Here is a 26492-nt window from a genome sequence, read left to right on the forward strand (position 1 = left end):
AGGATTTCAGAACTTCTGAAACAGGAAGAGATGTACAGGGGCCAACTTTAGAGACTCGAGTGGATTCGCTATGGGGACAAAAACTCATGAGTTCTCCATGAGACTCATATATTCTCACTTTGCTCATCCACTGACTTGTGCGTTAGAGTGTCTTCTCAGGTACTACCCCTATGCTTAAGGCCAGCACTATTGCGTTCACAGGCCAAGCCTTGGCCGAGTTCCGCTTCGGAGCATGGCTAGAGAAATAATCCAAAATCTAGGAAGAAAATAATAAAATGGCTTGCTATATAGAGACTATAGCTAGCTTTGGAAAAAGATGTATCTTAATAGTCATTTATATGAGAGCATATGATTAAATCATTACGGCCATATCTAACCACGAATCTCCAAGTTTAAACATTAAGTTATGTGTCACATGAGACTATGTACAATGGTTTGGCCATTCAACACCCTCATTTTTCACTTTTTACATTCCACATCATCTTTTCTCTCTTCCACCTAATAATTCAACACGCATTCAACTTTTACTCACTACAAAGGTTTTGTTTAATAAAATTTAACACCCTACCCCACCACTTTTATTTCATATTCTTATTTTCTTTTATGTTTTTGTTTTTGTGATTATATATTAATAAAAATTATCGATTTAAATTAAATTAAAATAATTAAGAGTTAAATTAAAATTGAATTCTATAGTTGTTGGGATTTTGGTAGTTGAAGGGTAATTGGCAAAGTTTTGAGTGTTAAAAGAGTTATTGTTGGGATACATTTCACTAAAAATATGTTTAGAGCTACAAACAAGAGTTTATTGGAGGCTAAATAGAAAAACTAGAGGAAAAAAATGTCGTTTTTTTTTTCTGTGTCAAATTCAAATGAACCAAGACTCTATTTATAGAAAAAAAAAATGATGAATTTTGGAGAAAAAAAATAAAAAAAATAATTTACTACGAAATAATTGACCCCAAATAATTAGGATGAGATAAAAATCTAAAAATTACAACAATCAATGGATTTTGTCAAGTGTGTTGAGTGGACCCATTTACTATTCATTCAACTATGTTGAAAGTATTCAACATGTTGAACATTAAGCATGTCTTTCAACTACCTCATTGCATCTATTAAATAGTTGAATCTGTGATGGATTCAACTACCCCATTGCACATAGTCTGACATGTTAAAGTGATCACTTGATTATCACATAACTATTAAATTGTTTTAACATTAACAATTCATTTTTAGATTTAACGGTGATAATTTATTCATAAATTCTTATATAAAAGAGTATTTTCATAAGATACATCTCCAAAATACCTTCAAAAGTTATATAAACAACTAAATTATATAATTGTCGAATCTATAATAAATTTAGTAACATTTTTTAAATATTGGAAAATGATTGAAATTAGTAATATTCATTAATTAATGTAGCTAAATAACATGTAAGAATGTTCCAAATAACATTTAAGACTTTAAGTGATATTGTTTATATACAAGCATTTGCTAATTAAATCCCAATCACGTGTAGTGTGCAGTGTAAGAATAATATGATTGGTAAAAAGTAGTCATTGAAGTTTATGTTCTCAAATAAAAAGAGGGGGCCTAGTTGCCCGAAACAGGCAAAAACTAAAACAAGAAACGACAAACAATAAAACTTACACAAAACTTCACAAATGAGCTCTCAACACATTCAATGCTTATACAAGAAAGGCAAATATATACCTGCTTCAGTTCTTAATCGCAGTTCCTAAACCTCACCCACCAATTTAAGGATAAGAATATGCAAAAGTTTCATGTAATAAGAAAGTGTTCAAGTTAGCATTTATAATCTGACCATGACAATGATTTGACCTAAAACAGTTTATCCAGCGTGTAAAAAAAAGCAGTGAGTAGAAAAACGAGGAGAGGGATCTGAAAGAAAGAGGGGTGTGTTGAAAATGGTAAAGGGAAAAAAAGTGAAACCTAAACTGAAAACCATTTCAATATTTGATGGAAGAGTGGATGGACCAGTTAGCTAGAGCGTGTAATTGAATGGCGCCGTCAATGGAAAGAGAGATGCACGTAAGTAACGTTGGGTGGTTCCGTACGACATTGACACTGTTTAGACCATCAGACACTCCAGAGTGTTCAGTTCAGGCCAGTGAGAAGATAGAGAATGGAGCTAGTTTTAATTATTTAAATTATTTCACTTTCTCTCTTATCTCATTTCAGATCATTTTTTTTCTTTTACATAATTTATCATATTTCTTCATCTCTTATATTTTACTTGGTGTGAGTGTGATATATGTGTGAACACAATATTATTTTGACTCATGATTCGTTCACATTTAACTATTTCTCTCATCTTATTTGCACACATTTATTTTTATATCTTTTTTTATATTTCTTATCACATCACAAATTATATAACTCATTTTTTATTGCTCTTCTGATTGAACTAAGAAGTGAAAATGAGATGTTAATCGATATAAAATTATTCTATTATTTTAGAGAATCCGAAGGCCAAAAAGCAGAAACTCAAAAAGCAGTAGAGATATCATATCAGTATGTGTGGCTGTTAGTTAGCACGGACAGCAACATGGCTATCTGATTGACCAATCACCTATCGACAGCACAACATGACCAAAACCGGAAACCGGTTTTTCGAAAACCAGAAACCAGAAACCGGTTGTTCCCAAACCCCAATCTAACTCGTGTGATGATAATAATAGAGTAATTGATAGACAGACTACCACTGAGTGTGAGTGTGGTTCCTCTTCCTTCTCCATATACTTGTCCAGAAGAAGAAAGACCCATATATAAATTAATATTATTATTATTCTCTTCTATCAGTCGGTTTGGCTTGGCTTGGCTATAATAGCAAGGTTTTTGAGCATATTACTGGGGTTTGTTCCCTTTTAATTACTTGATTGGGTTTTTCTTGGGCAAAAAAAGGGTAAGAGTAATTTGCTAGGTAAGAGAAGCTAGCTATCAAAGTGTAATATAAATTAAGAAAGGAAAAAAAGACAGTTATAACATCATCATCATCATGGGAAGGGGTAGAGTTCAGCTGAAGAGGATAGAGAACAAGATCAATCGGCAGGTAACTTTCTCCAAAAGGAGAGCTGGGCTTCTCAAGAAAGCTCATGAGATCTCTGTTCTCTGCGATGCTGAGGTCGCTTTGATTGTCTTCTCCCACAAAGGAAAGCTCTTTGAATATGCCACCGATTCTTGGTAATATACATTTTTTTCATACTATATACTACACTCACACACTATATCATACTAAAATTATTAGATCTCTATGTCTTAACCTTTCTATGTAAAAGTTTTACATTGTATCACATAAAATTCATAGATCTCTCTCTCACATGCAATATATTCAGTGTGCCTGAGGAAAGTGCAAGTGATCTATTTTTTTTTGGTACAACAAGTGATATCTATACACACATATTACTTGTTTATTTTCTAGTTGACTTAGAAATTGTCGAGCTTCTTTGTTTTCTTTTTTTGTAAAATTTCTATACCTATTTTTTTTGCCGTCTTTGTACTTGAGAGAAGGGTTTGGTTTTGGTTTGAAAATACTCGTGAAACGAGAAAACACTTTCTTCTTCTTGCATATACCCTCTGAAATCACGGATTTTTAGTTTGATTGAAACGATTTTATCATGTATTATGATTGTGCATAAATATTATTGCTATCTGAATTCATTAAGATAATTATAGAAGATAAAAAGATAAACAACAGCAGTGAGTGTTGATACATATTTTTTTTTGTCTAAACAAGATAAACAATTTCTTTGTACATCACTAATCTTTTTGATACACAGATTCTACACTTAAGGGTTTAGAAAATTATACTTACACATTGATACTACGGGGAAAAATAGAACTTTTTTGTTTAATTTCTAAATAAAAATTGTTTATTGGCTTTTAATCCGTTGATGGTGTTTAATATTCTGGAGACCGCGTCAGAAGGAGTGACAGTGTTTAGTTACATGTCAAGTTCATCTCGCTTTTGGTATTTTGTACTTTCGATGATCATTTTCTTTCTTTCTTTCTTTTAACTAAATGAAGCTTTTATTTCTCTTTTGCTGTAACCTAGTTGATCAACACGTATTTTACAGAGATATTGTCGTGTTCATTTTGAAGCTCATTATGTCTTTTCAGAATGTTGTATGCTTTTCTGTTAAATCAGGACTAATTATTCTCGTCCAGTCTCTCAGCTGAGCCTGAGAGGGTTGCAGTTTCCGTGTCAATGAATTAAAGAAAATGAACTTCTAGTTTCTTACAATTTGATTGGATGCTTCATTAACTTTATACTGATTGATTGTTTGTAACCCAGGTATCATCAGTGTAGTATATAATTTTACATAAAAAATGGAAAAAATATTCATGATTAGGCTTTCTTTTATTATATAGGATTTTAGGGGAATTAAAATTAATATATTAATTGTTTATTCATTCTGATTTCATTGATACAAAAAATTTAGTTAACATGAGTTCTTAACTTATAAGAACATAAAGAAAAAAAAAACAACAAAATTCATATCCAAGATATACAATATTTTTTTCTTAATTTATATACATAGTTAGTGTGCATCTTTTATTATTTAATTTTCAACACGATGCAGATTTTACTTGTTGTGGGGATTTTTGTATGTCAAAATTGTATGAGTTCAAAAGTTTATTGAACTCATACAATTAGGAGTTTTGAGTTCAGTTTATGGGGTAAGACTTCATTTTGCTATTTAATTTTAGTTAAATTTCATAAGTGAGAGTTCAATTGTTGTTTAAGAAAATATATTACCATAACTTTTTAACAAGAAAATTACCATATGAATTTTTCAATACAGATATCATATTAGCTGAATTTAACATTTTTTCATCCAGCACTCAACACCCGGCTAGAATGAAATCAAATTAAAGCAGGCTATAATTTGAGAATTGGAGTTATAAGCATGCCTTTGTTTGTTGGTTTTCTCCAATAACCTTTTATAGTAATACTTGGTTTGAGTAATTATGTGTGTGTGTTTATTAGGGCTGAAGTCAATAATACTGATTGTTGAATGGTGTCATATGAATGTATAATTGTCTTTTTCCCCCATATCAATAACAGCATGGAGAAGATACTGGAGCGCTATGAAAGGTATGCCTATGCAGAGAGACAGCTAGTTGCAAATGATTCTGAATCACAGGTTTGTAATTTGATTTATAATGTTTTAGAAACTTCTACAGTAGACTGACTATGATAAAAACTGTTTTACTATTTTTAATACTAACATTCAGTATATGTTATACATAATATGATTCTTATGTACTAAAAAAAGAAGCTCTTTTGACTTTTGAATTATATTTTTCTTGATTCACAATAGACAAAGTATAATGTTTAAAATTTGGATCTTATCTGCTGCCACTGTAACCTCTGTAGCACCAAAATAATAAGTGTATAAATATTTGAGCAAATTTGAATCAATTTCAACAAATTTATATAAAAATTAAGGGCCAAGAATTTGCAGTAAAAAGTTGTAGAGAATATGACTACACATGATCCATTTTTTTCTTGATAAGCCATATGAAATATATTAAAATGAAGTATAATAAGTACTTCAACCCAATTCAAGTAGGAAGAAAAGAAAGAAAATCTAAAAAAATGAACTTTACCAGACAAGAAGAAAGATCCTCCTACTACTGAAGAAACCCACCACCCACCACCTCCTTGAGAACAGATTAAAAAAATCATGTCTCATTAAAACCTTACCAGGAAAAATCCCATTGAGAAAACCTGGACAACAAATGATCCATGTTTATATAAAAGTGATGAGAACAAAAAGACATATCTATGTGTTCCTACTTTATCTAGCATGAATTAAGAAAAATCTAGTCCACAAGAAAATGGTTTAATTTTCTTGCAAATTGATTTTAAGACATGAGAAGTATATTGTGGATAACATGTGCGAAATATTACCTTTTATTAAAAGTAAAAACATGGTTAGTGGTATACTAGTAGTATTGGGTGCATTTTTAGGGAAACTAATCATTTTTCTAATGCTTTAGTTAAGCAAGGGTGCTATGATTTGTGGGATTTAGTAAATTTGCCTTAGCTATATATGGCTTTGATGTAAGACTTTGTCTGTTCTTCTAATTCAATGAATTATGAATTTTTTGTTTTAAAAAAAGGTTAAGTGGTATTCTAGTTTTGTTTCTATTTAGATTTTTTTTAGTAAGTCTAATGAATTAATGAGGAGCACAAGTGGTGCCGCTTTCCAATACTATTTGGTATTTTTATTTAAATATATATGATTTGAGCTGTTTTGATTTTTTTTTGAAAGCTGAAACAAAATTTTACTAAAGTATCAATTCAGTATAAGTACATGGATCTCTAAATTGCAATTTAAAAAGACTTTGAGAAAGGGTCTCATTAAAATTTTATTAGGAAAAATCCAATGGGAAAAACCCTAGAGAAGGAAAAAGAGTACCCAAGTCTCAAAATTGTTTTGAATTTAAATTTAAATTTAGTCATGGATGGATTTTAATTCATCAATTTGTAATGGATTTAGGACACCCGTGCTCCTCTTTAATTTTATTTGACTTATCATTAATTAAATTGATGGATTTTATTTGATAATTGTCTAAAACATTTTAATACTAATATAATTAAACTCTTCTCTTTACATATTAAACTTTTTTCTTCATATTTAGTGTGGTTTGTTTTTTATATATACTACGTAATGAACCTCTACTCAAATGGTACTATATATATATATATATATATATATATATATATATATATATATATATATATATATATATAAATGATTTTTGAACATAAATTAGTTTGGAAAAATTAGACCAAACACACAAGTGGAACTAATTGTAGAGAACCATTTTCCCTGGAACTTTCAAAAAATAAAATATATATTATGGAACTGATTAGCTAGCTATGTGTGTTCTGTGCAGGGAAATTGGACTATTGAGTATACTAGACTCAAGGCAAAGATTGACCTTTTGCAGAGGAACCACAGGTATCTAATTAAGATACTAATTATCCATGACATAGTGATGATTTTAAATTCATTCATGACCACTCTCTAACTGAATTATTATGACACGGAACAGGCACTATATGGGAGAAGATTTGGGTTCAATGAGTCTCAAAGAACTTCAGAGTCTGGAGCAGCAGTTAGATACTGCTCTCAAGCACATTCGTACACGCAGAGTACATATAATACAACTCCCCATATATTTATAAAGATTTAGTTTACCTGTATTCTTTAATAATGAACTAAGTAGCAATGCACTCTTTTAAAGACATACTATAACGTACTTGTTGTGATCAGTTTATATATCTTTTAAAATATCAACACATTTCTCTCTCTTTTAAAAAATGTGTTGATTTTTCAAAAATAAAATTCAATCACAATAAATATATTGAAGTATGTGATTAGAAGACTAGCTGATGCTAGCACTATTATTCTATAATTTATCTGGTGGGTTCGTTGGAACTGACAATCAAATTTTAACAGAACCAACTCATGTACGAGTCCATTTCGGAGCTTCAGAAAAAGGTACGAACTGCTTCAATCTTATCTCAACTTGGTTATAAGTTATAACGAGTAGTTGAAGGAGAACATGTTCGATTACGTGTCTTGCTAGCTAGAGAACACAACCAAGAAACTGACATGTGCTCTCCTTGAAATTATACGACAGGAGAAAGTGATTCAGGAGCAGAATAACATGCTTGCAAAAAAGGTGAGCAAGATCATCCTTAACTATTTATTTATTTATTTATCTATTTACTGGGCAACCATAACTTTTCCACTTTTTTAGTGTAACTTAATCCTAATTAATGATTCTTTCTTTGTAACTATTATATACAATAAGTCTTCATTTGCTTAATTATAAAAAAACAAAAAATCTTCATTCACACCTTAACAACACGTCAATCAATAAGGAAAAAAGGAAGAAATGAAAGATATGAAGGTGATATGTATTAGAAGTCCCACATTGGATAAAGATAAAACATAGATAACCTTTATAAGAGGTAGTGCAAACCTCAACTCTTGAGCTAGCTTTTGTGGTTCAGTATAGGCATCCCAATTTCTAATATGGTATCAGAGCAGGTCTGATCCAAGCCATGACTTCCGCTTTCAAAAAGAAAAAAAAAACGGAAAAAAAAAGAAAAGAAAAGAAAGTTGTATCCCGCTGGAGTACTAGCCCAGACAAAGAAAGTCGAAAGGCAGACTCAGACGAAGGAGCACAAGTAACGACGACCACGGATGTTCCAACTGGAGTACAAGCCCAGGCAAAGCAAGTCAAGGCCTCTGACTCAGACGAAGGAGCACAAGTCCAAGGAACTCCGATGTTCCCGCGGGAGTACTAGCCCAGATAAAGAAAGTCGAAAGGCAGACTCAGACGAAGGAGCACAAGTTCGACGACCACGGATGTTCCCGCTGGAGTACAAGGCAAAGGCAAAGGCAAAAAAAAAATGGAGTCCCACTTGAGGGGAGAGTAATAGAGATAACAAGTGGTGAATCAAAGAAGTCCCACATTGCCTAGATCAACTAGTGCACAAGTGTATATATAATAAAGAACACACACCCATTGCCTTAAGCCTAAGGTTTTTTGGTGTGTGGTTCTATAGGATTTCTAATAATGTGATAGAAATAAGAGAGATAAAAAAAAGTGAGGAAAATGAGATGGAAAAAAAATAGAGGTGTAAATAATTTAAAACTCTATTCAAAAATATTTGAAACTTTGGATATATCCCACTCAATTAGCCAGAATTGAAAAACTAGCTAGATGTTCACCATTGCTTTGCCAATTTTTTTTTTGATAAGCCAAATGAATATATTGAATGAAGTACAAGGGGTACTTCAACCCAATACAAAGAGGAAGAAAGATAAAGTAGTAAGAAAGAAGCAAAAAACAGTGAAAAAACATGTCAGGAATAAACCCCCTCCTCCTTGAAAGCACAGCATAATAAAATATGCCTCATTAAAACCTTCCCAGGAAAACCCCCTTGGGAAAAACCTGGAAAAGGAAAAAGAGTACATATTTTAGAAGGCCATAACAATACCTCCAAGGAGAAATTACAAAACCAACCCACTAATTGAAACTGAATGAAAATAAATCCATAGCACTACCACCCGAAGCCAGTTTAGCAGTACAGCTTCAACTATATCAAGCAAAGATTCCTTTACACCAACAAAGCAGCTAGTAAAAACAAGGCATGGTATCAATCCCCCAACAAATCAACCTAGCTCCACCATAATATAGCAACAACTCCAAGCCTAAGAATATTAAGCCAGTAACAGTACCAAAAAGACAAGGGATTCAAGCAATATCAAACGTCCCCACAGAATAGCAGTCACAAAGCTGTAATACAACAAATAGGATTCAGAATCCTATCTGAAGAAGAGGCCTGGAAATTCCTCCCCTTAGCTTTAAGCCATAGCCAAACTTTAAATTGTATCAGTTCTGTAATTTTTCAACATCCACCACACCACCTTCAAAAATTGCTTTGTTACGATAAAACCATAAAGAGGATATTGCAGCAATCCACAGCAGAGTTGATACACATTTCATATTCTTCCCTGCCCCTAAGATGAAACCAAAATGGAGAAAGTGAGCTCTGACATTCATCGGTAAAACAGTACTTACCCCAAGCCATCTACATAATTTCATCCAAACCTTCCAAGCTATTGAGCAGGAGAAAAAGAGGTGAGATACTGATTCATCCTCCAATAGACACAATCCACATGAGATCCCAGAATTAGTCGGGATGGCATTTCTTCTAACCAATTCAACTTTAGTTTGCACTTTATTAAGGAGGACCCTCCAAGCAAGTGCTCTCGAATTAGAGGGCGCTTTAGCTCGCCACAGATTATTAAAGAGACTCCCTTTGTCCTCCAGGACATCCCCTTGAAGTACTTCATATGCTGACTTCACAGAGTAGGAGCCAGAGCCCTCTTTTATCCAAGCCCATGAATCGCCCTGCCCCATTTTAGGAGAGAAGCTTCTAAGTAGTCTTTTAAGCTCATCAACCCGCTGTAATTCTCTGTCAAACAGATTTCTTGTCCATGAAAAACGCCAGTGCCAGACCCCATCGCTCCACTCCCCCATATCAAAGACTGAAGCATTCTTTTGGGAAGAAAGAATATACAACCTTTGAAAATTGTCCTTTAAGACACCCGTTCCCCACCAATCCTCTTGCCAAAATAATGCAGATTTTCCATCCCCTATCCTCCTACTAACAGCCTCATCAAACCGCCTCCCATTAATAGGACCCGAACAAACAGACATCAAATCTTTCCACCAACAGGAGTCCTTATGAGAAACCCCTCCATTGTACTTAGTATTCAGAATTCGGCACCAAAGGCTATCTTTTTCCATCATCATTCGCCACTTCCATTTACCAAGTAAAGCCCAATTAAAAAGTCTCCAATCTCTGATGCCTAAACCACCTTCACTCACTGGCCTACATACTTTTTCCCATCTCACCCATGCAATTTTATCCTCACCTTCAGAACCTCCCCAGAGAAATCTTCTCAAAATACTATTGCATTTAGCAATAATCCCAGAAGGCATCTTAAAAAAAGACAAATAATAGAGAGGGAGAGATGAAAGGACAGCTTTAATTAGACAGATCCTACCTCCAAAAGATAATTGTCGCTGCTTCCATTTAGATAGTCTCGCTCGCAGCTTACTGATCATCGGGTCCCAGAAAGAGAGTCTCCTGGGATTGCCTCCCACCGGAACACCAAGGTAGACAAAGGGGATTTGCATTTGCTTGCAGTGCAACATAGAAGCTGAACTAATAAACCAATTATTCTGAACATTTACACCTGCCATCTTGCTTTTAGAGAAATTAACCTTCAAGCCAGCTATCAACTCGAAACACCTCAGCACACATTTCACAACAAATATATTCTCCATCGACGCCTCACCAATAAAGATAGTGTCATCCGCGAATTGTAGGAGGGAAACCATAGGACCATCTGCTGTTCCAAACTTAAAAGGGGAGAAACGACCATTTTGTACAGCTTGCTTGAGGAGACCGTTGAGACCTTCTGAAATAATGATAAACAGAAACGGAGCTAATGGGTCACCTTGACGAAGGCCTTTCTCCATTCTAAACTCATCTGAGGGGCTTCCATTAACTAACACAGAAACAGATGTGGACTCTAGGCAACCTCTGATCCAACTCGCCCATTTTTCACCAAAGTTCATCCGTCTAAGCATATAAAAGAGAAAACCCCACTCAACTGAATCGTACGCTTTCTCATAATCAATTTTTAAAACAAAAGTTGGTTTCTTCGTTCTCTTCGCCTCATGAATTACCTCATTCGCCACAAGAACACTATCAAGCATATTCTTCCCTCCCACGAAAGCAAATTGACAGTCATCAATAACATCAGAAATCACACCTTTGATCCTGTTTGCAAGAACTTTGGAAATCACCTTATACATACAATTAACTAGGGAGATCGGGCGGAATTCATTCAGACCTTGAGGAGAGCTTGTTTTTGGGATCAGAGCTAAAAAAGAGGCGTTAGCTCCCCGGGGCCACACCCCATTCTTATGAAACTCAGCAGCTACTCTCATAAAATCATCCTGCATTAAATTCCAGAAAGTTTTGATAAACCTGAAATTTATTCCGTCAGGTCCCGGACTTTTGTCGCTTGCACAACTCCAAACAGCCTCTTTAATTTCTTCAGCTGAGAACTCATCCTCCAACAGACTCGAGGTCACCTCAGATAAAGACTTAAACGGGACGCCATCCAGTCTCGGACGTGACCACCCTTCACTTCTGAATTTTTGAGCAAAGAAGTTTTTTACCCCCTCCTTCACAATAGGAGGGTCTTCCACCCAGTCACCATTCAAAAGTAAACCAAGAAGAGCATTTTTCTTTCTCCTATAATTCACCATCGCATGAAAGTACTTTGAATTAGCATCACCCATCTTCACCCAATTAATTCTGGATTTTTGATACATAAGTGATTCAATCATGTGGGCACATTTCCAAAATTCAGCACCACTATCCTTTCTCAGGGCAATTTCATTCTCCTGAAGTTGGAACTCCTCCGCCTTCTTTTCAAGTTCATTTAGTCTAGCCACTGCTTCTTTTTTTCGCTTGTACAGATCACCAAAAACATCTTGATTCCAAGTCTTGAGGGTGCAAGCTCATTCAATTCTCTAAAGACATATTCACCTCAAGGCAATTCACTTTTTCTCTGAGATGATCGATGGAACTTAGGCTATCAATTAATTTCCAAGGCCTTGCATAATTGGTATTCCTATGTTACTATTTGCTTATGAAATTCAAGAAAAATTCACATTAATCACCTCCTTGATACTTCAAACCAAGAGGTGGTTGTCATCCCTAAGAAATGGGAGCTCGATGCATGTTATCTATATATATATAGCCCTATTTCATGGAAGGTTGATACACACTCTTGATCTAAACATGTGTTTGTAAAACCAACATATAATATTATATTGTGTGATTTGAAATTAGATCAAGGAGAAAGAAAAGATTGCAGCCCAGCAGCAGCACGCACAATGGGATCATCCAAACCATGGAGTTAATGCACCTTTCTTAATGCAACAGCCACTTCCAACTTTGAACATGGGGTAACTTTTCTGTAACATGATATTAATTATCTTGTCACATCTTCGTTAGTTAAGTTCAAATTTTCTGCTACTAACTGCTACTTTCAATGAATATTGTTTTGTCAGTGGCAATTACCGTGAAGATCATGCTCCAGATGTTGGCAGGAATGAGCTTGACCTGACTCTGGAACCTTTGTATTCCTGCCACCTTGGATGCTTTTGAAAACTTTACTAGCTGCAGCCATCTCATATTATAATATTTAGATCTGGCCTCTATGTCATGTGGTAATTTTCCCTACTTTAATTTGAAGACCTTATTAATTAGTGTGTTGTAAGTTTATAACTTGATTATAACTAAGGCTAGGTTTCCAATGTCTAAGCTTTGCTATGTGCAATTAAGCTGCTCAAAGACAAGTCATATAATGAAATTTGAGCTATTTAGTACATGTTTCTAGTAGGAGGAAATAGTAATGTGATTTGACTGAAGTACTTCAGGTGTAAATGAAGAAATTAAAATTTATTATGTTGTATTTAAAGTGGATTAATTTGACACGTTGATTTCAACGTGGATCCACGTTTTGTTTAATAGAAATTCAAACTGTAACGCTTCGACTTTTGAGGGTCACAATAGTAACCATTTTAGAAATAAATGTTATTTTCTTTAAGGTTGTTTTCAAAGTATTTTCAAAACATGTTATGCATACTCCCAACAGTAGTAAATATATCTCCGACCTGGACCAAGACAAGTAACGATAGATGCCGACAACATTTACAACCCAGAATAAAGAGAATTAGACTGGACAATTAAATCGTGTAAGCAAATGACTCCATAAGTTCGATATTATCCCTATGATTCCCTCGTAGGAGAACCGCATGAAAGCAACGTATCTGTAACACCCCGATTTCCGGGTGCCACTTTAGTAACAAAAAATAAACTTTACGCGGAAAACAGGTATTTTTTTTTTCCGTTTGATTCCTTTTAAATCAAGCAATAGAAAATAAAGACATAGCTCAACCACTAAACTAACCAATATACATCAAATATAAACATGTACAGCCTCAGCTGCACTTCCACGTCACGCGCACTCGCAGTGACTCCAAAGTAGTGTGCCCGTAGGCAAATATATACAGAACCAGAAGTGTGAGTAAGAAAGTTTATAATTACAACCCACTAGGAGAAAGTCGGCCTCAAAATGGCCTAAGCAAAGACCCCTATAGTCCGACAGACTCTCTGTGATCCTCAGCAAGAGAACCACACAAAAAGCCATGCATCGGGAACCTACTCTGTCCCAAAAGTAAAACGAATCAGAGCTCTACACAAAATATGACGCCTGCCTAAACCTACCCTTCCAGTACTGCTCACATAACCGAGTCCACAGCGAACTGAAGTTGGCAAGTTGAAGCTCAGCTCCATGCGTCGTAGAACTCCCTCCGTCAGACGTCCACGCTCGTCAGTACGGTCCTCCAACTCAAACCTGATCCTCCCCGAGGGAGAGACCATCGAATCCCAATCCACCGTCGACATCTGGCAGCAGGCCGACCGCCCAAACACAAACATGAAACCAGAGCCAAGGCGCTAGGGTCAACTCACGGAATAAAGTAGATATACACTCAACATGTGATATGGGGTATAGATATATATGTTGTTATATAAACATATAGATAATCCTAGCATGTTATGGCTCTAACAATGCTTCAATAAATCAAACAGCACACAATCCCAGTCAGAATGAATGTATGCGTGAAATGCAATCAATATGATCCGGATTGTGACGCGTTCCCGTTCGCCACAAGTGAAGCATTCCCGTTCTTCACTATGGATGAACCATTCCCGTTATTCATCCTGGATGAACCATTCCCGTTATTCATCCTTGGTGAACCATTCCCGTTATTCACCGTATGATGAACCATTCCCGTTATTCATCATATATGCATTGGTGAACCATTCCCGTTATTCACCATGAGATGCACAGGTGAACCATTCCCGTTATTCACCCGATTGACGCAATATGGTTAGCCAAACATCGAATCGTCCTCACCACACAAGCGTTTAGCTCAAAACCCAATATCAAAACCAAGAGTTAGTGTCGGTCAATACAACACAACTCGGAGATAGTGTCGGTCAATACAACACAACTCCAATAACAAAACCCAAAATCAAAGCCAGAGTCAGTGTCGGTCAATACAACACGACTCGGAGTTAGTGTCGGTCAATACAACACAACTCCACCCACAGGAGTACACAAGGGTCTAGTGTCGGTCAATACAACACAGCCCAAGCAACAAGAGCACTAAGTGTTGGTCAATACAACACAACTCCAACAACAAGAGAACCCAAGGGATTAGTGTCGGTCAATACAACACAACCCCAACAATAAGAGTACGTAAGGTACTCGGTGACTTTCAATCATCACCGTAGCTCACCTCAGTGGCTTTCCCCAATCCAAAACTGTAAGACCTGGATTTTCAGAACAAGTTAACTTCCGACTCACGCGTAGAATCAGTGTAAGCGTGACAGGAGTTTGATATTTGAGAAAGATTAATGAAGAAGAAAGTTCAGGAATTGCTTGAGGAATGATGCGTAGTTGCTTTCGGAGTTAGTGCTGTAAGATCAAGTTTTGATCTAGTAGTACAACTCTATGTTTTGATGATTACAAGTTAACCTTTTGATATGAACAATTGTGGTACTCTAACGTGTTTTTCTGAGTGTGCTATTTACAGGCTCTGACCTCAACTCAATCTCACACAAATCAGAAGCACTGTGTATAAAGAGTGACCCAAGCAACGCTTTCGCATTCACCATGTTCAGTATGAACAGTGGAAAAGCTTCAGAAGTTCTGAAGTTATACAAACTCTGATGTGGACTCAGTCACTAGAAGTTCTGAAGATCCAGAAAGTCTGATAACCAAGAAACACTAAAGGCTCAGATGTTCTGATGGTGTAGAAGACTCTGAAGATCCAGAAGCTGAATAGTGGAAACTCTGAAGTCCAGAAGCAAGAAACTCTGAAGGCCATGTTCTTCCCTCTGAGTTCAGAATCAGAAGATACAATGGTCAGAGGATCTGTGCTTTCCCTCTGACTCTGATCAACCGGCTTCACAAGTTCCAATATGAAGCATTCCCCTGATCAGAAGTCTCCTAGGTTTAAAGGTCGCGTCGCTATCCAAGTACAAAAGCTACTGTACCTTCCTGACGACCTACCTAACGTTCTCAGCCACAGCAGAAGCTGGATTTTCCAGAACTGCCCTCCAACGGTAGCATTTCCCATGCATCGCTCAACCCTAATCCTTGGAGTATATAAAGAGGCTGAAGACTGAAAGAAACGGCTAGAAGCAATACATACGCGCAAGACATATTTAAAATCTTCTAAGTTTTCTTTCATCTGAAATTCATTGAGTTTACTATTAGCTTTTTAGAAGCAAATCTCTTGTAAACAATTCTTTGATAAACAGTTTGTTTAGTTCCTTTAGGAGATCAAGGTTGATCGGATCCTAGAGAAGACTAAGAGAGTGAATCTTAGTGTGAGCTAAGTCAGTGTAATTGTTAGTCACTTGTAGGTTTCAAGTGCAGTTGTAACTCTTACCTGATTAGTGGATTGCCTTCATTCTAAGAAGGAAGAAATCACCTTAACGGGTGGACTGGAGTAGCTTGAGTGATTTATCAAGTGAACCAGGATAAAATCCTTGTGTGCTTTTCTATCTCTTTTCTTTAGCACTTAAGTTCTCGAAAGATTTGTCTAAATCTTTAAGGTGGAAGTTTTATATTGAAAACGTTATTCAAACCCCCCCTTTCTACCATTTTTCATACCTTCAATTGGTATCAGAGCGCAAGTTCTGATTACCACACCTAACAGTGTTCAGTGATCCGGGCCGGTGTGAAAAACAATGGCTGCCACCACCAGTGAAACTCAAAGAGATGGTTACAATGCAAAGCCTCCTATGTTCGACGGTCAAAGGTTCGAATATTGGAAAGATAGACTGGAAAGTTTCTTTCTGGGTTTCGATGCAGATCTCTGGGATATTATTGTGGATGGCTACGAGCGTCTAGTTGATGCAGATGGCAAGAAGATCCCAAGGTCAGAGATGACTGCAGATCAAAAGAAGCTGTACTCACAACATCACAAAGCAAGAGAAATTCTTCTAAGTGCTATTTCCTATGAAGAGTACCAGAAGATTACAGATCGTGAGTTTGCAAAAGGCATTTTCGAATCTCTGAAGATGTCTCATGAAGGAAACAAGAAAGTCAAAGAATCAAAGGCATTGTCTTTGATCCAAAAGTATGAATCCTTCATCATGGAGCCAAATGAGTCCATTGAAGAAATGTTCTCCAGATTTCAGTTGCTTGTAGCTGGCATACGACCTCTCAACAAGAGCTACACAACAAAAGATCATGTCATAAGGGTCATCAGGTGTCTTCCTGAAAGTTGGATGCCTTTGGTGACTTCAATAGAGCTCACGAGAGACGTTGAGAATATGAGTTTAGAAGAACTCATCAGCATTTTGAAATGCCATGAGCTGAAGCGCTCAGAGATGCAAGATCTGAGGAAAAAGTCCATAGCCTTGAAATCCAAATCTGAAAAGGCTAAGGTTGAGAAGTCAAAAGCTCTTCAAGCTGAAGAAGAGGAATCTGAAGAAGCATCAGAAGATTCTGATGAAGATGAGCTGACTCTGATCTCCAAGAGACTCAACCGCATCTGGAAGCACAGGCAGAGCAAGTTCAAAGGCTCTGGAAAGGCAAAAGGAAAGTATGAGTCCTCAGGCCAGAAGAAGTCTTCAATCAAGGAAGTCACATGTTTTGAGTGCAAAGAATCTGGGCACTACAAAAGTGATTGTCCAAAGTTGAAGAAAGACAAGAAGCCAAAGAAGCACTTCAAGACGAAGAAGAGTCTGATGGTGACATTTGATGAATCAGAGTCAGAGGATGTTGACTCTGATGGTGAAGTCCAAGGACTCATGGCGATTGTCAAAGACAAGGAAGCAGAGTCAAAGGAAGCTGTTGACTCTGACTCGGAATCAGAAGGAGATCCTAACTCAGACGATGAAAATGAGGTATTCGCTTCTTTCTCTACCTCTGAACTAAAACATGCATTGTCTGATATTATGGATAAGTATAACTCCTTATTGTCTAAGCATAAGAAGCTTAAAAAGAACTTATCTGCTGTTTCCAAGACTCCTTCTGAACATGAGAAAATTATTTCTGATTTGAAAAATGATAATCATGCCTTGATCAATTCTAACTCTGTGCTTAAGAACCAAATTGGTAAGTTAGAAGAAATTGTTGCATGTGATGCCTCTGATTGTAGAAATGAATCTAAGTATGAAAAGTCTTTTCAAAGATTCCTAGCTAAAAGCGTGGATAGAAGCTTAATGGCTTCAATGATCTATGGCGAAAGCAGAAATGGAATGCATGGCATTGGCTATTCTAAACCAATTAGAAATGAGCCCTCTGTGTCTAAAGCTAAATCCTTGTATGAATGCTTTGTTCCCTCTGGTACCATATTGCCTGATCCTGTACCTGCTAAAGTTGCTAAACATCCTCTTAAAAAGGGATCTTTCTCTATGTCTAAATATCATGCAAAAATTCCTTTACATTATCATGTTGAGAAACCCAAAGTTGTCAGAACTTCTGGGGTAACTAACAAGAGAGGACCCAAAAAGTGGGTACCTAAGGACAAGATTATCTATGTTGCAGATATCCTTGATAGCTCCACTGAAACACCAATCATGGTATCTGGACAGTGGATGCTCGCGTCACATGACGGGAGAAAGGCGTATGTTCCGAGAGCTGAAACTTAAGCCTGGAGGCGAAGTTGGCTTTGGAGGAAATGAAAAGGGTAAAATTGTTGGTACTGGTACTATTTGTGTAGATAGTAGTCCATGCATTGATAATGTGTTATTGGTAGACGGCTTAACACATAACTTATTGTCTATAAGTCAATTAGCTGACAAGGGTTATGATGTTATATTCAATCAAAAGTCCTGCCGGGCTGTAAGTCAGATCGATGGCTCTGTTCTGTTTAACAGCAAGAGGAAGAACAACATCTATAAGATCAGATTATCTGAGTTGGAGGCTCAGAATGTGAAGTGCCTTCTGTCTGTTAATGAAGAGCAGTGGGTATGGCATAGACGGTTAGGGCATGCCAGTATGAGAAAGATTTCTCAGCTGAGCAAGCTAAACCTTGTCAGGGGCTTACCCAATCTGAAGTTCGCTTCAGACGCTCTTTGTGAAGCATGTCAGAAAGGCAAATTCACAAAAGTCCCTTTCAAGGCAAAGAATGTTGTCTCAACCTCAAGGCCGTTGGAACTTCTGCATATCAACCTTTTTGGACCAGTGAAAACTGAGTCTATAGGTGGCAAGAGATATGGGATGGTTATCGTTGATGACTATAGCCGCTGGACATGGGTAAAGTTTCTAACCCGCAAGGATGAGTCTCATGCTGTGTTCTCTACCTTCATTGCTCAAGTGCAAAACGAGAAGGCTTGTAGGATTGTGCGTGTCAGAAGTGACCATGGTGGAGAGTTTGAGAATGATAAGTTTGAGAGTCTGTTTGATTCCTATGGAATTGCACATGATTTCTCTTGTCCCAGAACTCCTCAACAAAATGGTGTTGTTGAGAGGAAGAACAGAACTCTTCAGGAGATGGCTAGAACCATGCTCCAAGAAACTGGCATGGCTAAGCACTTTTGGGCAGAGGCAGTAAATACAGCATGTTACATTCAGAACAGAATCTCTGTGAGACCAATTCTGAATAAGACTCCTTATGAATTGTGGAAGAACATAAAACCCAACATTTCTTATTTTCATCCTTTTGGCTGTGTTTGTTATGTTCTCAATACTAAGGATAGATTGCATAAATTTGATGCTAAGTCTTCTAAGTGTCTATTACTCGGTTACTCTGAGAGATCTAAAGGTTTTAGATTTTATAATACTGATGCTAAGACTATTGAAGAATCTATTCATGTTAGATTTGATGATAAGCTTGACTCTGACCAGTCAAAGATAGTTGAAAAGTTTGCAGATTTAAGCATTAATGTTTCTGACAAAGGCAAAGCTCCAGAGGAAGATGAGCCAGAGGAAGATGAACCAGAGGAAGAAGCTGGTCCCTCTAACTCACAAACTCTGAAGAAGAGCAGAATCACTGCAGCTCACCCTAAGGAATTGATTCTGGGCAACAAAGACGAACCAGTTAGAACCAGATCTGCCTTCAGACCCTCTGAAGAGACCTTGCTCAGTCTGAAAGGATTGGTGTCCTTAATTGAACCCAAGTCCATAGATGAAGCTCTTCAGGACAAGGATTGGATTCTGGCCATGGAAGAAGAACTGAATCAATTTTCCAAGAACGATGTTTGGAGCTTAGTGAAGAAGCCTGAGAATGTCCATGTTATTGGAACGAAGTGGGTATTCAGAAACAAGCTGAATGAGAAAGGAGATGTAGTCAGAAACAAGGCAAGGCTAGTTGCTCAAGGCTACAGCCAGCAGGAAGGAATAGACTACACTGAAACATTTGCTCCAGTAGCAAGACTGGAGGCAATCAGACTGTTGATCTCTTTCTCAGTAAATCACAACATAGTTCTACATCAGATGGACGTAAAGAGCGCCTTCCTAAATGGTTATATCTCAGAGGAAGTCTATGTTCATCAACCCCCAGGTTTCGAAGATGAGAAGAAACCAGACCATGTGTTCAAATTGAAGAAATCACTCTACGGTCTGAAGCAAGCTCCCGGAGCATGGTATGAGAGACTTAGCTCATTCCTTCTGGAGAATGAGTTTGTAAGGGGTAAAGTAGATACAACTCTTTTTTGCAAGACTTATAAAGATGATATCTTAATTGTGCAAATTTATGTTGATGATATTATATTTGGTTCTGCTAATCAATCTCTATGCAAAGAATTTTCTGAGATGATGCAGGCTGAATTTGAGATGAGTATGATGGGAGAATTAAAGTACTTTCTGGGAATACAAGTTGATCAAACACCAGAAGGAACATATATCCATCAGAGCAAGTACACTAAAGAACTTCTGAAGAAGTTCAATATGCTGGAATCTACAGTGGCCAAGACTCCAATGCATCCTACATGCATTCTGGAGAAAGAAGATAAAAGTGGTAAAGTACGTCAGAAGCTCTATCGTGGCATGATAGGTTCACTTCTATACTTAACTGCATCTAGGCCAGACATATTATTTAGTGTTCACTTATGTGCTCATTTCCAATCAGATCCAAGGGAAACCCACTTAACTGCTGTTAAGAGGATCCTAAGGTATCTGAAAGGCACCACTAACCTTGGCTTGATGTATAAGAAAACATCAGAGTATAAGCTTTCAGGTTATTGTGATGCTGATTATGCTGGAGATAGAACAGAGAGAAAAAGTACTTCTGGAAATTGTCAATTTCTGGGAAGCAATCTAGTCTCATGGGCAAGCAAGAGGCAATCAACCATTGCACTATCAACTGCAGAGGCAGAATATATCTCAGCAGCAATATGCAGCACTCAGATGCTCTGGATGAAACATCAGCTGGAGGATTATCAGATCCTTGAGAGCAATATCCCAATCTATTGTGATAACACTGCTGCAATCTCATTGAGTAAGAATCCTATCTTGCATTCAAGGGCAAAGCACATTGAGGTAAAGTATCACTTTATTAGAGATTATGTACAGAAGGGCGTACTTCTTCTGAAGTTTGTTGATACTGACCATCAATGGGCAGATATCTTTACAAAGCCCTTAGCAGAGGATAGATTTAATTTTATTCTGAAAAATCTGAACATGGACTTTTGTCCAGAGTGAAGATGGATCAGAACCTCTGACTATGATACTTCTTGATCAGAAGATGTCTAGTCCAGAAGGTAACTCAATCAGAGTGTGTGTACCCACTGGTACTGACTCTGAAGCTGAGACAACAACACATGTGTCAGTATTTCTGATGCATAGTTCCTTGTGCCCGTGTGACAGTCTGTTATGATTGCGTGTAGATGTGCTTCTCTCCTGTGTGTGATTTGTGTATTTTACTGTTACTCTCTATCTTTAATTTTCAACCGTTGATCTTAAAGTGCTTTTTGAATCAACAACGGTTATTTGATAAAACCCACTATACACACACGTTCTCTTTCACTTCCGGTTTTTACTCTCGCACTCTCTCTGCTTTTCAAAACCGCTTACTCTCGATTTCTCTCTCGATCTCTCTTCATCTTTCAACCTTCATCTTCTACCTCAAACCTTCAACCACTTCAAAAATGGTGAGACAAACCAGAAGATCTACTGCAGATGCACCTCAGTTCCCTCACATGGTAGTTGGTCTGGCAACGGGTCAAAGGGGCCCTGAGAATCCGACACAAGAACAAGTTCAAGCTCAGGAACAGAGTGTTCCAGTTGCAGAACGGGGCTGTGCCGTTCACTGTGTATATCCTCCTGAGGAACTCCAAGTCCTGGCAGAATGGAGATTCAACCTCGACAACCTGGCTACAAATGGGTATGATCTTCGTCCTGAAGTCCAAGCTCAAGGTTGGGGAAATTACTTCAACAGACTTCGAGGACCGGTGTATGATAGATTGGTCAAGGAATTCTGGAAGCACGCCGACTGCGATGATACTCAGGTGGTATCTCATATTCTTGGCAGAAAGATCATCATCACGGAGAAGTCCTTCGTGAACTTGCTGGGTGCAGATACTGCTTATGGGTATCGGTTCCAACTCACGGAATCGAAGCTGAAACCCAGCACCAAGGATACAATCAACCAGGCCCTGTACACCACCTTCAAACCGGGCAAGACGAGTTACAAGGTGATGGACCTTCACCCCAAACTCAGGATCTGGCACAAGATCCTGCTCCACTGCATAAACCAGAGACCGAAGGACAGTTCTCCAGACTACATCAACTTCAACCAGAAGGTGATGTTGTTCTTCATCCAAGACCAGAAGAAGATCTGCCTTCCCTACTTCCTGTTCTCCTACTTGAAGGAATGCATCCGGAAGTCTCGCACCACTGCCTCCATCAAGTCTGCAATCAAATATATCCCTTTTGGGAGGCTGCTCTCAGACTTTCTCATTGAAAGCAACCTGGTGTTTACTCCTGATGCTTCTGCTTCCATTCCAGATCCTCAAGCTGCTCAGAATGTTCCTTCCAGTTCTACTCAGTCAAGCTCATCCAGACTCGACATCACGGAACAACGTCTTGACATTCATGAATCCATGCTGATTGAGATGAAGCACATGATGATGGAACTTCTGCGACGATCTGACAAACCTTAGTTTTTAGGATCTCTTCATTTTTTTTCTTTTTCTTTAACGTTGTTTTAATTAAACTCTGTTTCCTTTTATTTATTTATTCTCTTTATTCGGTTGTGATTCTATTTGCATATCTATATATAATTGTGTCTCATATGTTTGCAAAATTTTTTTTATTTTATTCATCATATTTCTTTACATCATAAAATCTAGAATGAAGGATCCCTCCTCATTCTTCTGCACTCCTGGCGCTGCTCTGACCTATCCTTCTCCAGACGCTCCAGTACATGCTGGATGTTGCTGAGCCTGTCCTTTAGCTCATCCCTCTCCAGAATCTCTTCTGAAGTCTTGAGCTTCTCTTCCAAGATTTCTTTTTCTTCCAGCAGCTTGAGTTCAAGCCGGCTGAGTTCTTGCACCTCCTCCACGAAGGCAAGAAATTCCTTCAGGTCTCTCTCCAACTCTGGACGCAGGTCCTCTTCCAGCAGTGTCCGTGTCAGCTCCGCGATGGTAGTTGCACCCTCTGGATGCCTGATGTTAAGGAACAAGTCCTCTTCAAAGGCCTTCTTCCTCAGCTCTTCTAGTGCTACGATGTATGATGCCATTTTTTTTTACTGAAAATTGTTCGAGGTGTGAAGCTTACCTTTCTCTCCAACGCTTTATATAGGCTTCACTTTCTCTCTAAAAGTTAATGCTCCTACGGTTTCTCGAGGTTAAGTTCTTGGTAACTGACCCTTCTCTTTACTCCCTTGACCGGTGGTAAACGTTCTTCTCTTGCATTAACTCTTCTCTTTATTTCGCCTAACTCTGATTCTTGCATCGTTTTCATTTCCTTTAAACTTAGACCTTCTCTAAGGGGGAGTACCTTATACTTCAAGCTAAGTTTTTCACACCCCAAGCTTTTTGCTTATGACAAAAAGGGGGAGTAAACCCAGTTTTTGATGTGTAAGATGTGTTAGTGTGAATTATTTTTCTTTTGGAGATTTTAAGAGTTCCACCTTCATGACCATAGATGTGTCACTGGGCAAATACAAGGAATACATTTCACTTCTTCTGAAGTGATTATAAGTTGACTCTGATACCCAAGACTCTGATACCTTGTCCATGACTCTGATTACTTATGCGCTCTGATTACTCGATTTTCATCTATGTCATAAGTTTTTCACTCTGAACTCTTATATTATTTAGCTCAGAATCTAGACTTTACTAACGTTTTCATCAAGTATTAGATTCAGGGGGAGCTAAGCTCAGAATCAAGCAGTGACTTGAATTCAGAATGAGCAAGATAAACTATTCACATCAGGATAAGTATTATTCTATATCTCTAAACTCTGAGTGAATTCAGTTTAATGTTTAAGAATTGTTCATCAAAAATCTTAGTTTTGTCATCATCAAAAAGGGGGAGATTGTAAGATCAAGTTTTGATCTAGTAGTACAACTCTATGTTTTGATGATTACAAGTTAACCTTTTGATATGAACAATTGTGGTACTCTAACGTGTTTTTCTGAGTGTGCTATTTACAGGCTCTGACCTCAACTCAATCTCACACAAATCAGAAGCACTGTGTATAAAGAGTGACCCAAGCAACGCTTTCGCATTCACCATGTTCAGTATGAACAGTGGAAAAGCTTCAGAAGTTCTGAAGTTATACAAACTCTGATGTGGACTCAGTCACTAGAAGTTCTGAAGATCCAGAAAGTCTGATAACCAAGAAACACTAAAGGCTCAGATGTTCTGATGGTGTAGAAGACTCTGAAGATCCAGAAGCTGAATAGTGGAAACTCTGAAGTCCAGAAGCAAGAAACTATGAAGGCCATGTTCTTCCCTCTGAGTTCAGAATCAGAAGATACAATGGTCAGAGGATCTGTGCTTTCCCTCTGACTCTGATCAACCGGCTTCACAAGTTCCAATATGAAGCATTCCCCTGATCAGAAGTCTCCTAGGTTTAAAGGTCGCGTCGCTATCCAAGTACAAAAGCTACTGTACCTTCCTGACGACCTACCTAACGTTCTCAGCCACAGCAGAAGCTGGATTTTCCAGAACTGCCCTCCAACGGTAGCATTTCCCATGCATCGCTCAACCCTAATCCTTGGAGTATATAAAGAGGCTGAGGACTGAAAGAAACGGCTAGAAGCAATACATACGCGCAAGACATATTTAAAATCTTCTAAGTTTTCTTTCATCTGAAATTCATTGAGTTTACTATTAGCTTTTTAGAAGCAAATCTCTTGTAAACAATTCTTTGATAAACAGTTTGTTTAGTTCCTTTAGGAGATCAAGGTTGATCGGATCCTAGAGAAGACTAAGAGAGTGAATCTTAGTGTGAGCTAAGTCAGTGTAATTGTTAGTCACTTGTAGGTTTCAAGTGCAGTTGTAACTCTTACCTGATTAGTGGATTGCCTTCATTCTAAGAAGGAAGAAATCACCTTAACGGGTGGACTGGAGTAGCTTGAGTGATTTATCAAGTGAACCAGGATAAAATCCTTGTGTGCTTTTCTATCTCTTTTCTTTAGCACTTAAGTTCTCGAAAGATTTGTCTAAATCTTTAAGGTGGAAGTTTTATATTGAAAACGTTATTCAAACCCCCCCTTTCTACCGTTTTTCATACCTTCAAGTGCGAGTCGTCTGCACACTTGCCTTATGGCGAGCGTGTCCAGAATAGGCTAATTTCGCTTTAGAGCAACGTTTTAAGTGAGATTTCGAATCCTTGGAAAATTTAAAGATTCTCTTTATTTTTCCTTCGACCAGCGTTTCATTTCGGAACTCTGGACTGTACGCACGATAGTATTTACTTTTCGGAAGTTCGCCGACGCTAATTTCTTTGCTTCGAAACCCTAGATTCGAGCAATGGATGAAGACTTTTTCTATTCGGGACTACTAACGAAGTTTCCGTCCGCATTGCCAGATTTGTTTCGACGTTTTCAATCTTTTTCCAGTACAAAGTTTTGTCGTTTGAGCATCACAGCAAAAAGTAGTTTTTCGGGACAGACTAACTTACACCGCCTTTCGGATTTTAGATATCGTTTTTCCCAAATCTTAGATATTTGTTTTGAGTTCTGAAATTCTGACGCCAGAATCTCTCTTAGAATTCCTCGGTGATCGTGCTGCAAAAATCGGAATTGCGAAATTTTCATTTTCCCGCGATTTCGCCTGCCTATAAATAGCTAAAGTTTCAAAAATATCTCCACAAACACCACACAAGGCCGCGAGTTTGAGGAGCTTGGGGGAGAAGAAGATTTTCGCGAAAACTTGACCAATCTTCGTGCAGTTCGTCCCTACTTCTAGGTATCGAGGTAACTAGCATGAATCCTACCTCTGATTACTGTTTCTGTTGCGTTTCTGAAGTCGTTTCTGTGCTCACAGTTTTGAGCTTTTTCTAAAATTGTCTGATTTCTTCGATTTCTTGCTTGGGTTATGTTCTCTAGGTTCCCAAGAGCCTAAAACCTCTGTCAGTAAACGCTGATTGTGATTCAGTTGATAAGGATCTGAAAAACTGATTCAAAACCCTTTTTGTCTCACATTTCGAAACTTTATTGTCAAAAAGCTGTAATCTGACTTCGTGCCTTTAGGATTTGTTGTCACGGATGTCATGAGGATCAATGCTTTCAAATTTGTTTTCAGAACTGATAACTTTGAAGTTTTGAGCCTTTATTTTGGACCAAAATGCCCCTGGATAGCCGT

The 26492-nt window shown here is 37.6% G+C and overlaps 1 protein-coding gene across 1 annotated transcript; it reads left to right on the forward strand.

Moving 5' to 3' along the window:
• The first annotated feature begins 2718 nt into the window (after positions 1 to 2718).
• On the forward strand, positions 2719 to 13032 carry LOC130714253 (truncated transcription factor CAULIFLOWER A-like). The gene is made up of 8 exons (XM_057564145.1): positions 2719 to 3210; positions 5096 to 5174; positions 6937 to 7001; positions 7096 to 7195; positions 7503 to 7544; positions 7687 to 7728; positions 12497 to 12612; positions 12718 to 13032. The coding sequence occupies exons 1-8, from the start codon at positions 3026 to 3028 to the stop codon at positions 12812 to 12814; spliced, it is 726 nt and encodes a 241-aa protein (XP_057420128.1). The 5' UTR covers positions 2719 to 3025; the 3' UTR covers positions 12815 to 13032.
• Positions 13033 to 26492: the final 13460 nt, after the last annotated feature.

This window comes from Lotus japonicus, chromosome 4 (assembly GCF_012489685.1).
Source record: "Lotus japonicus ecotype B-129 chromosome 4, LjGifu_v1.2".
NCBI classification, from domain to species: domain Eukaryota; kingdom Viridiplantae; phylum Streptophyta; class Magnoliopsida; order Fabales; family Fabaceae; genus Lotus; species Lotus japonicus.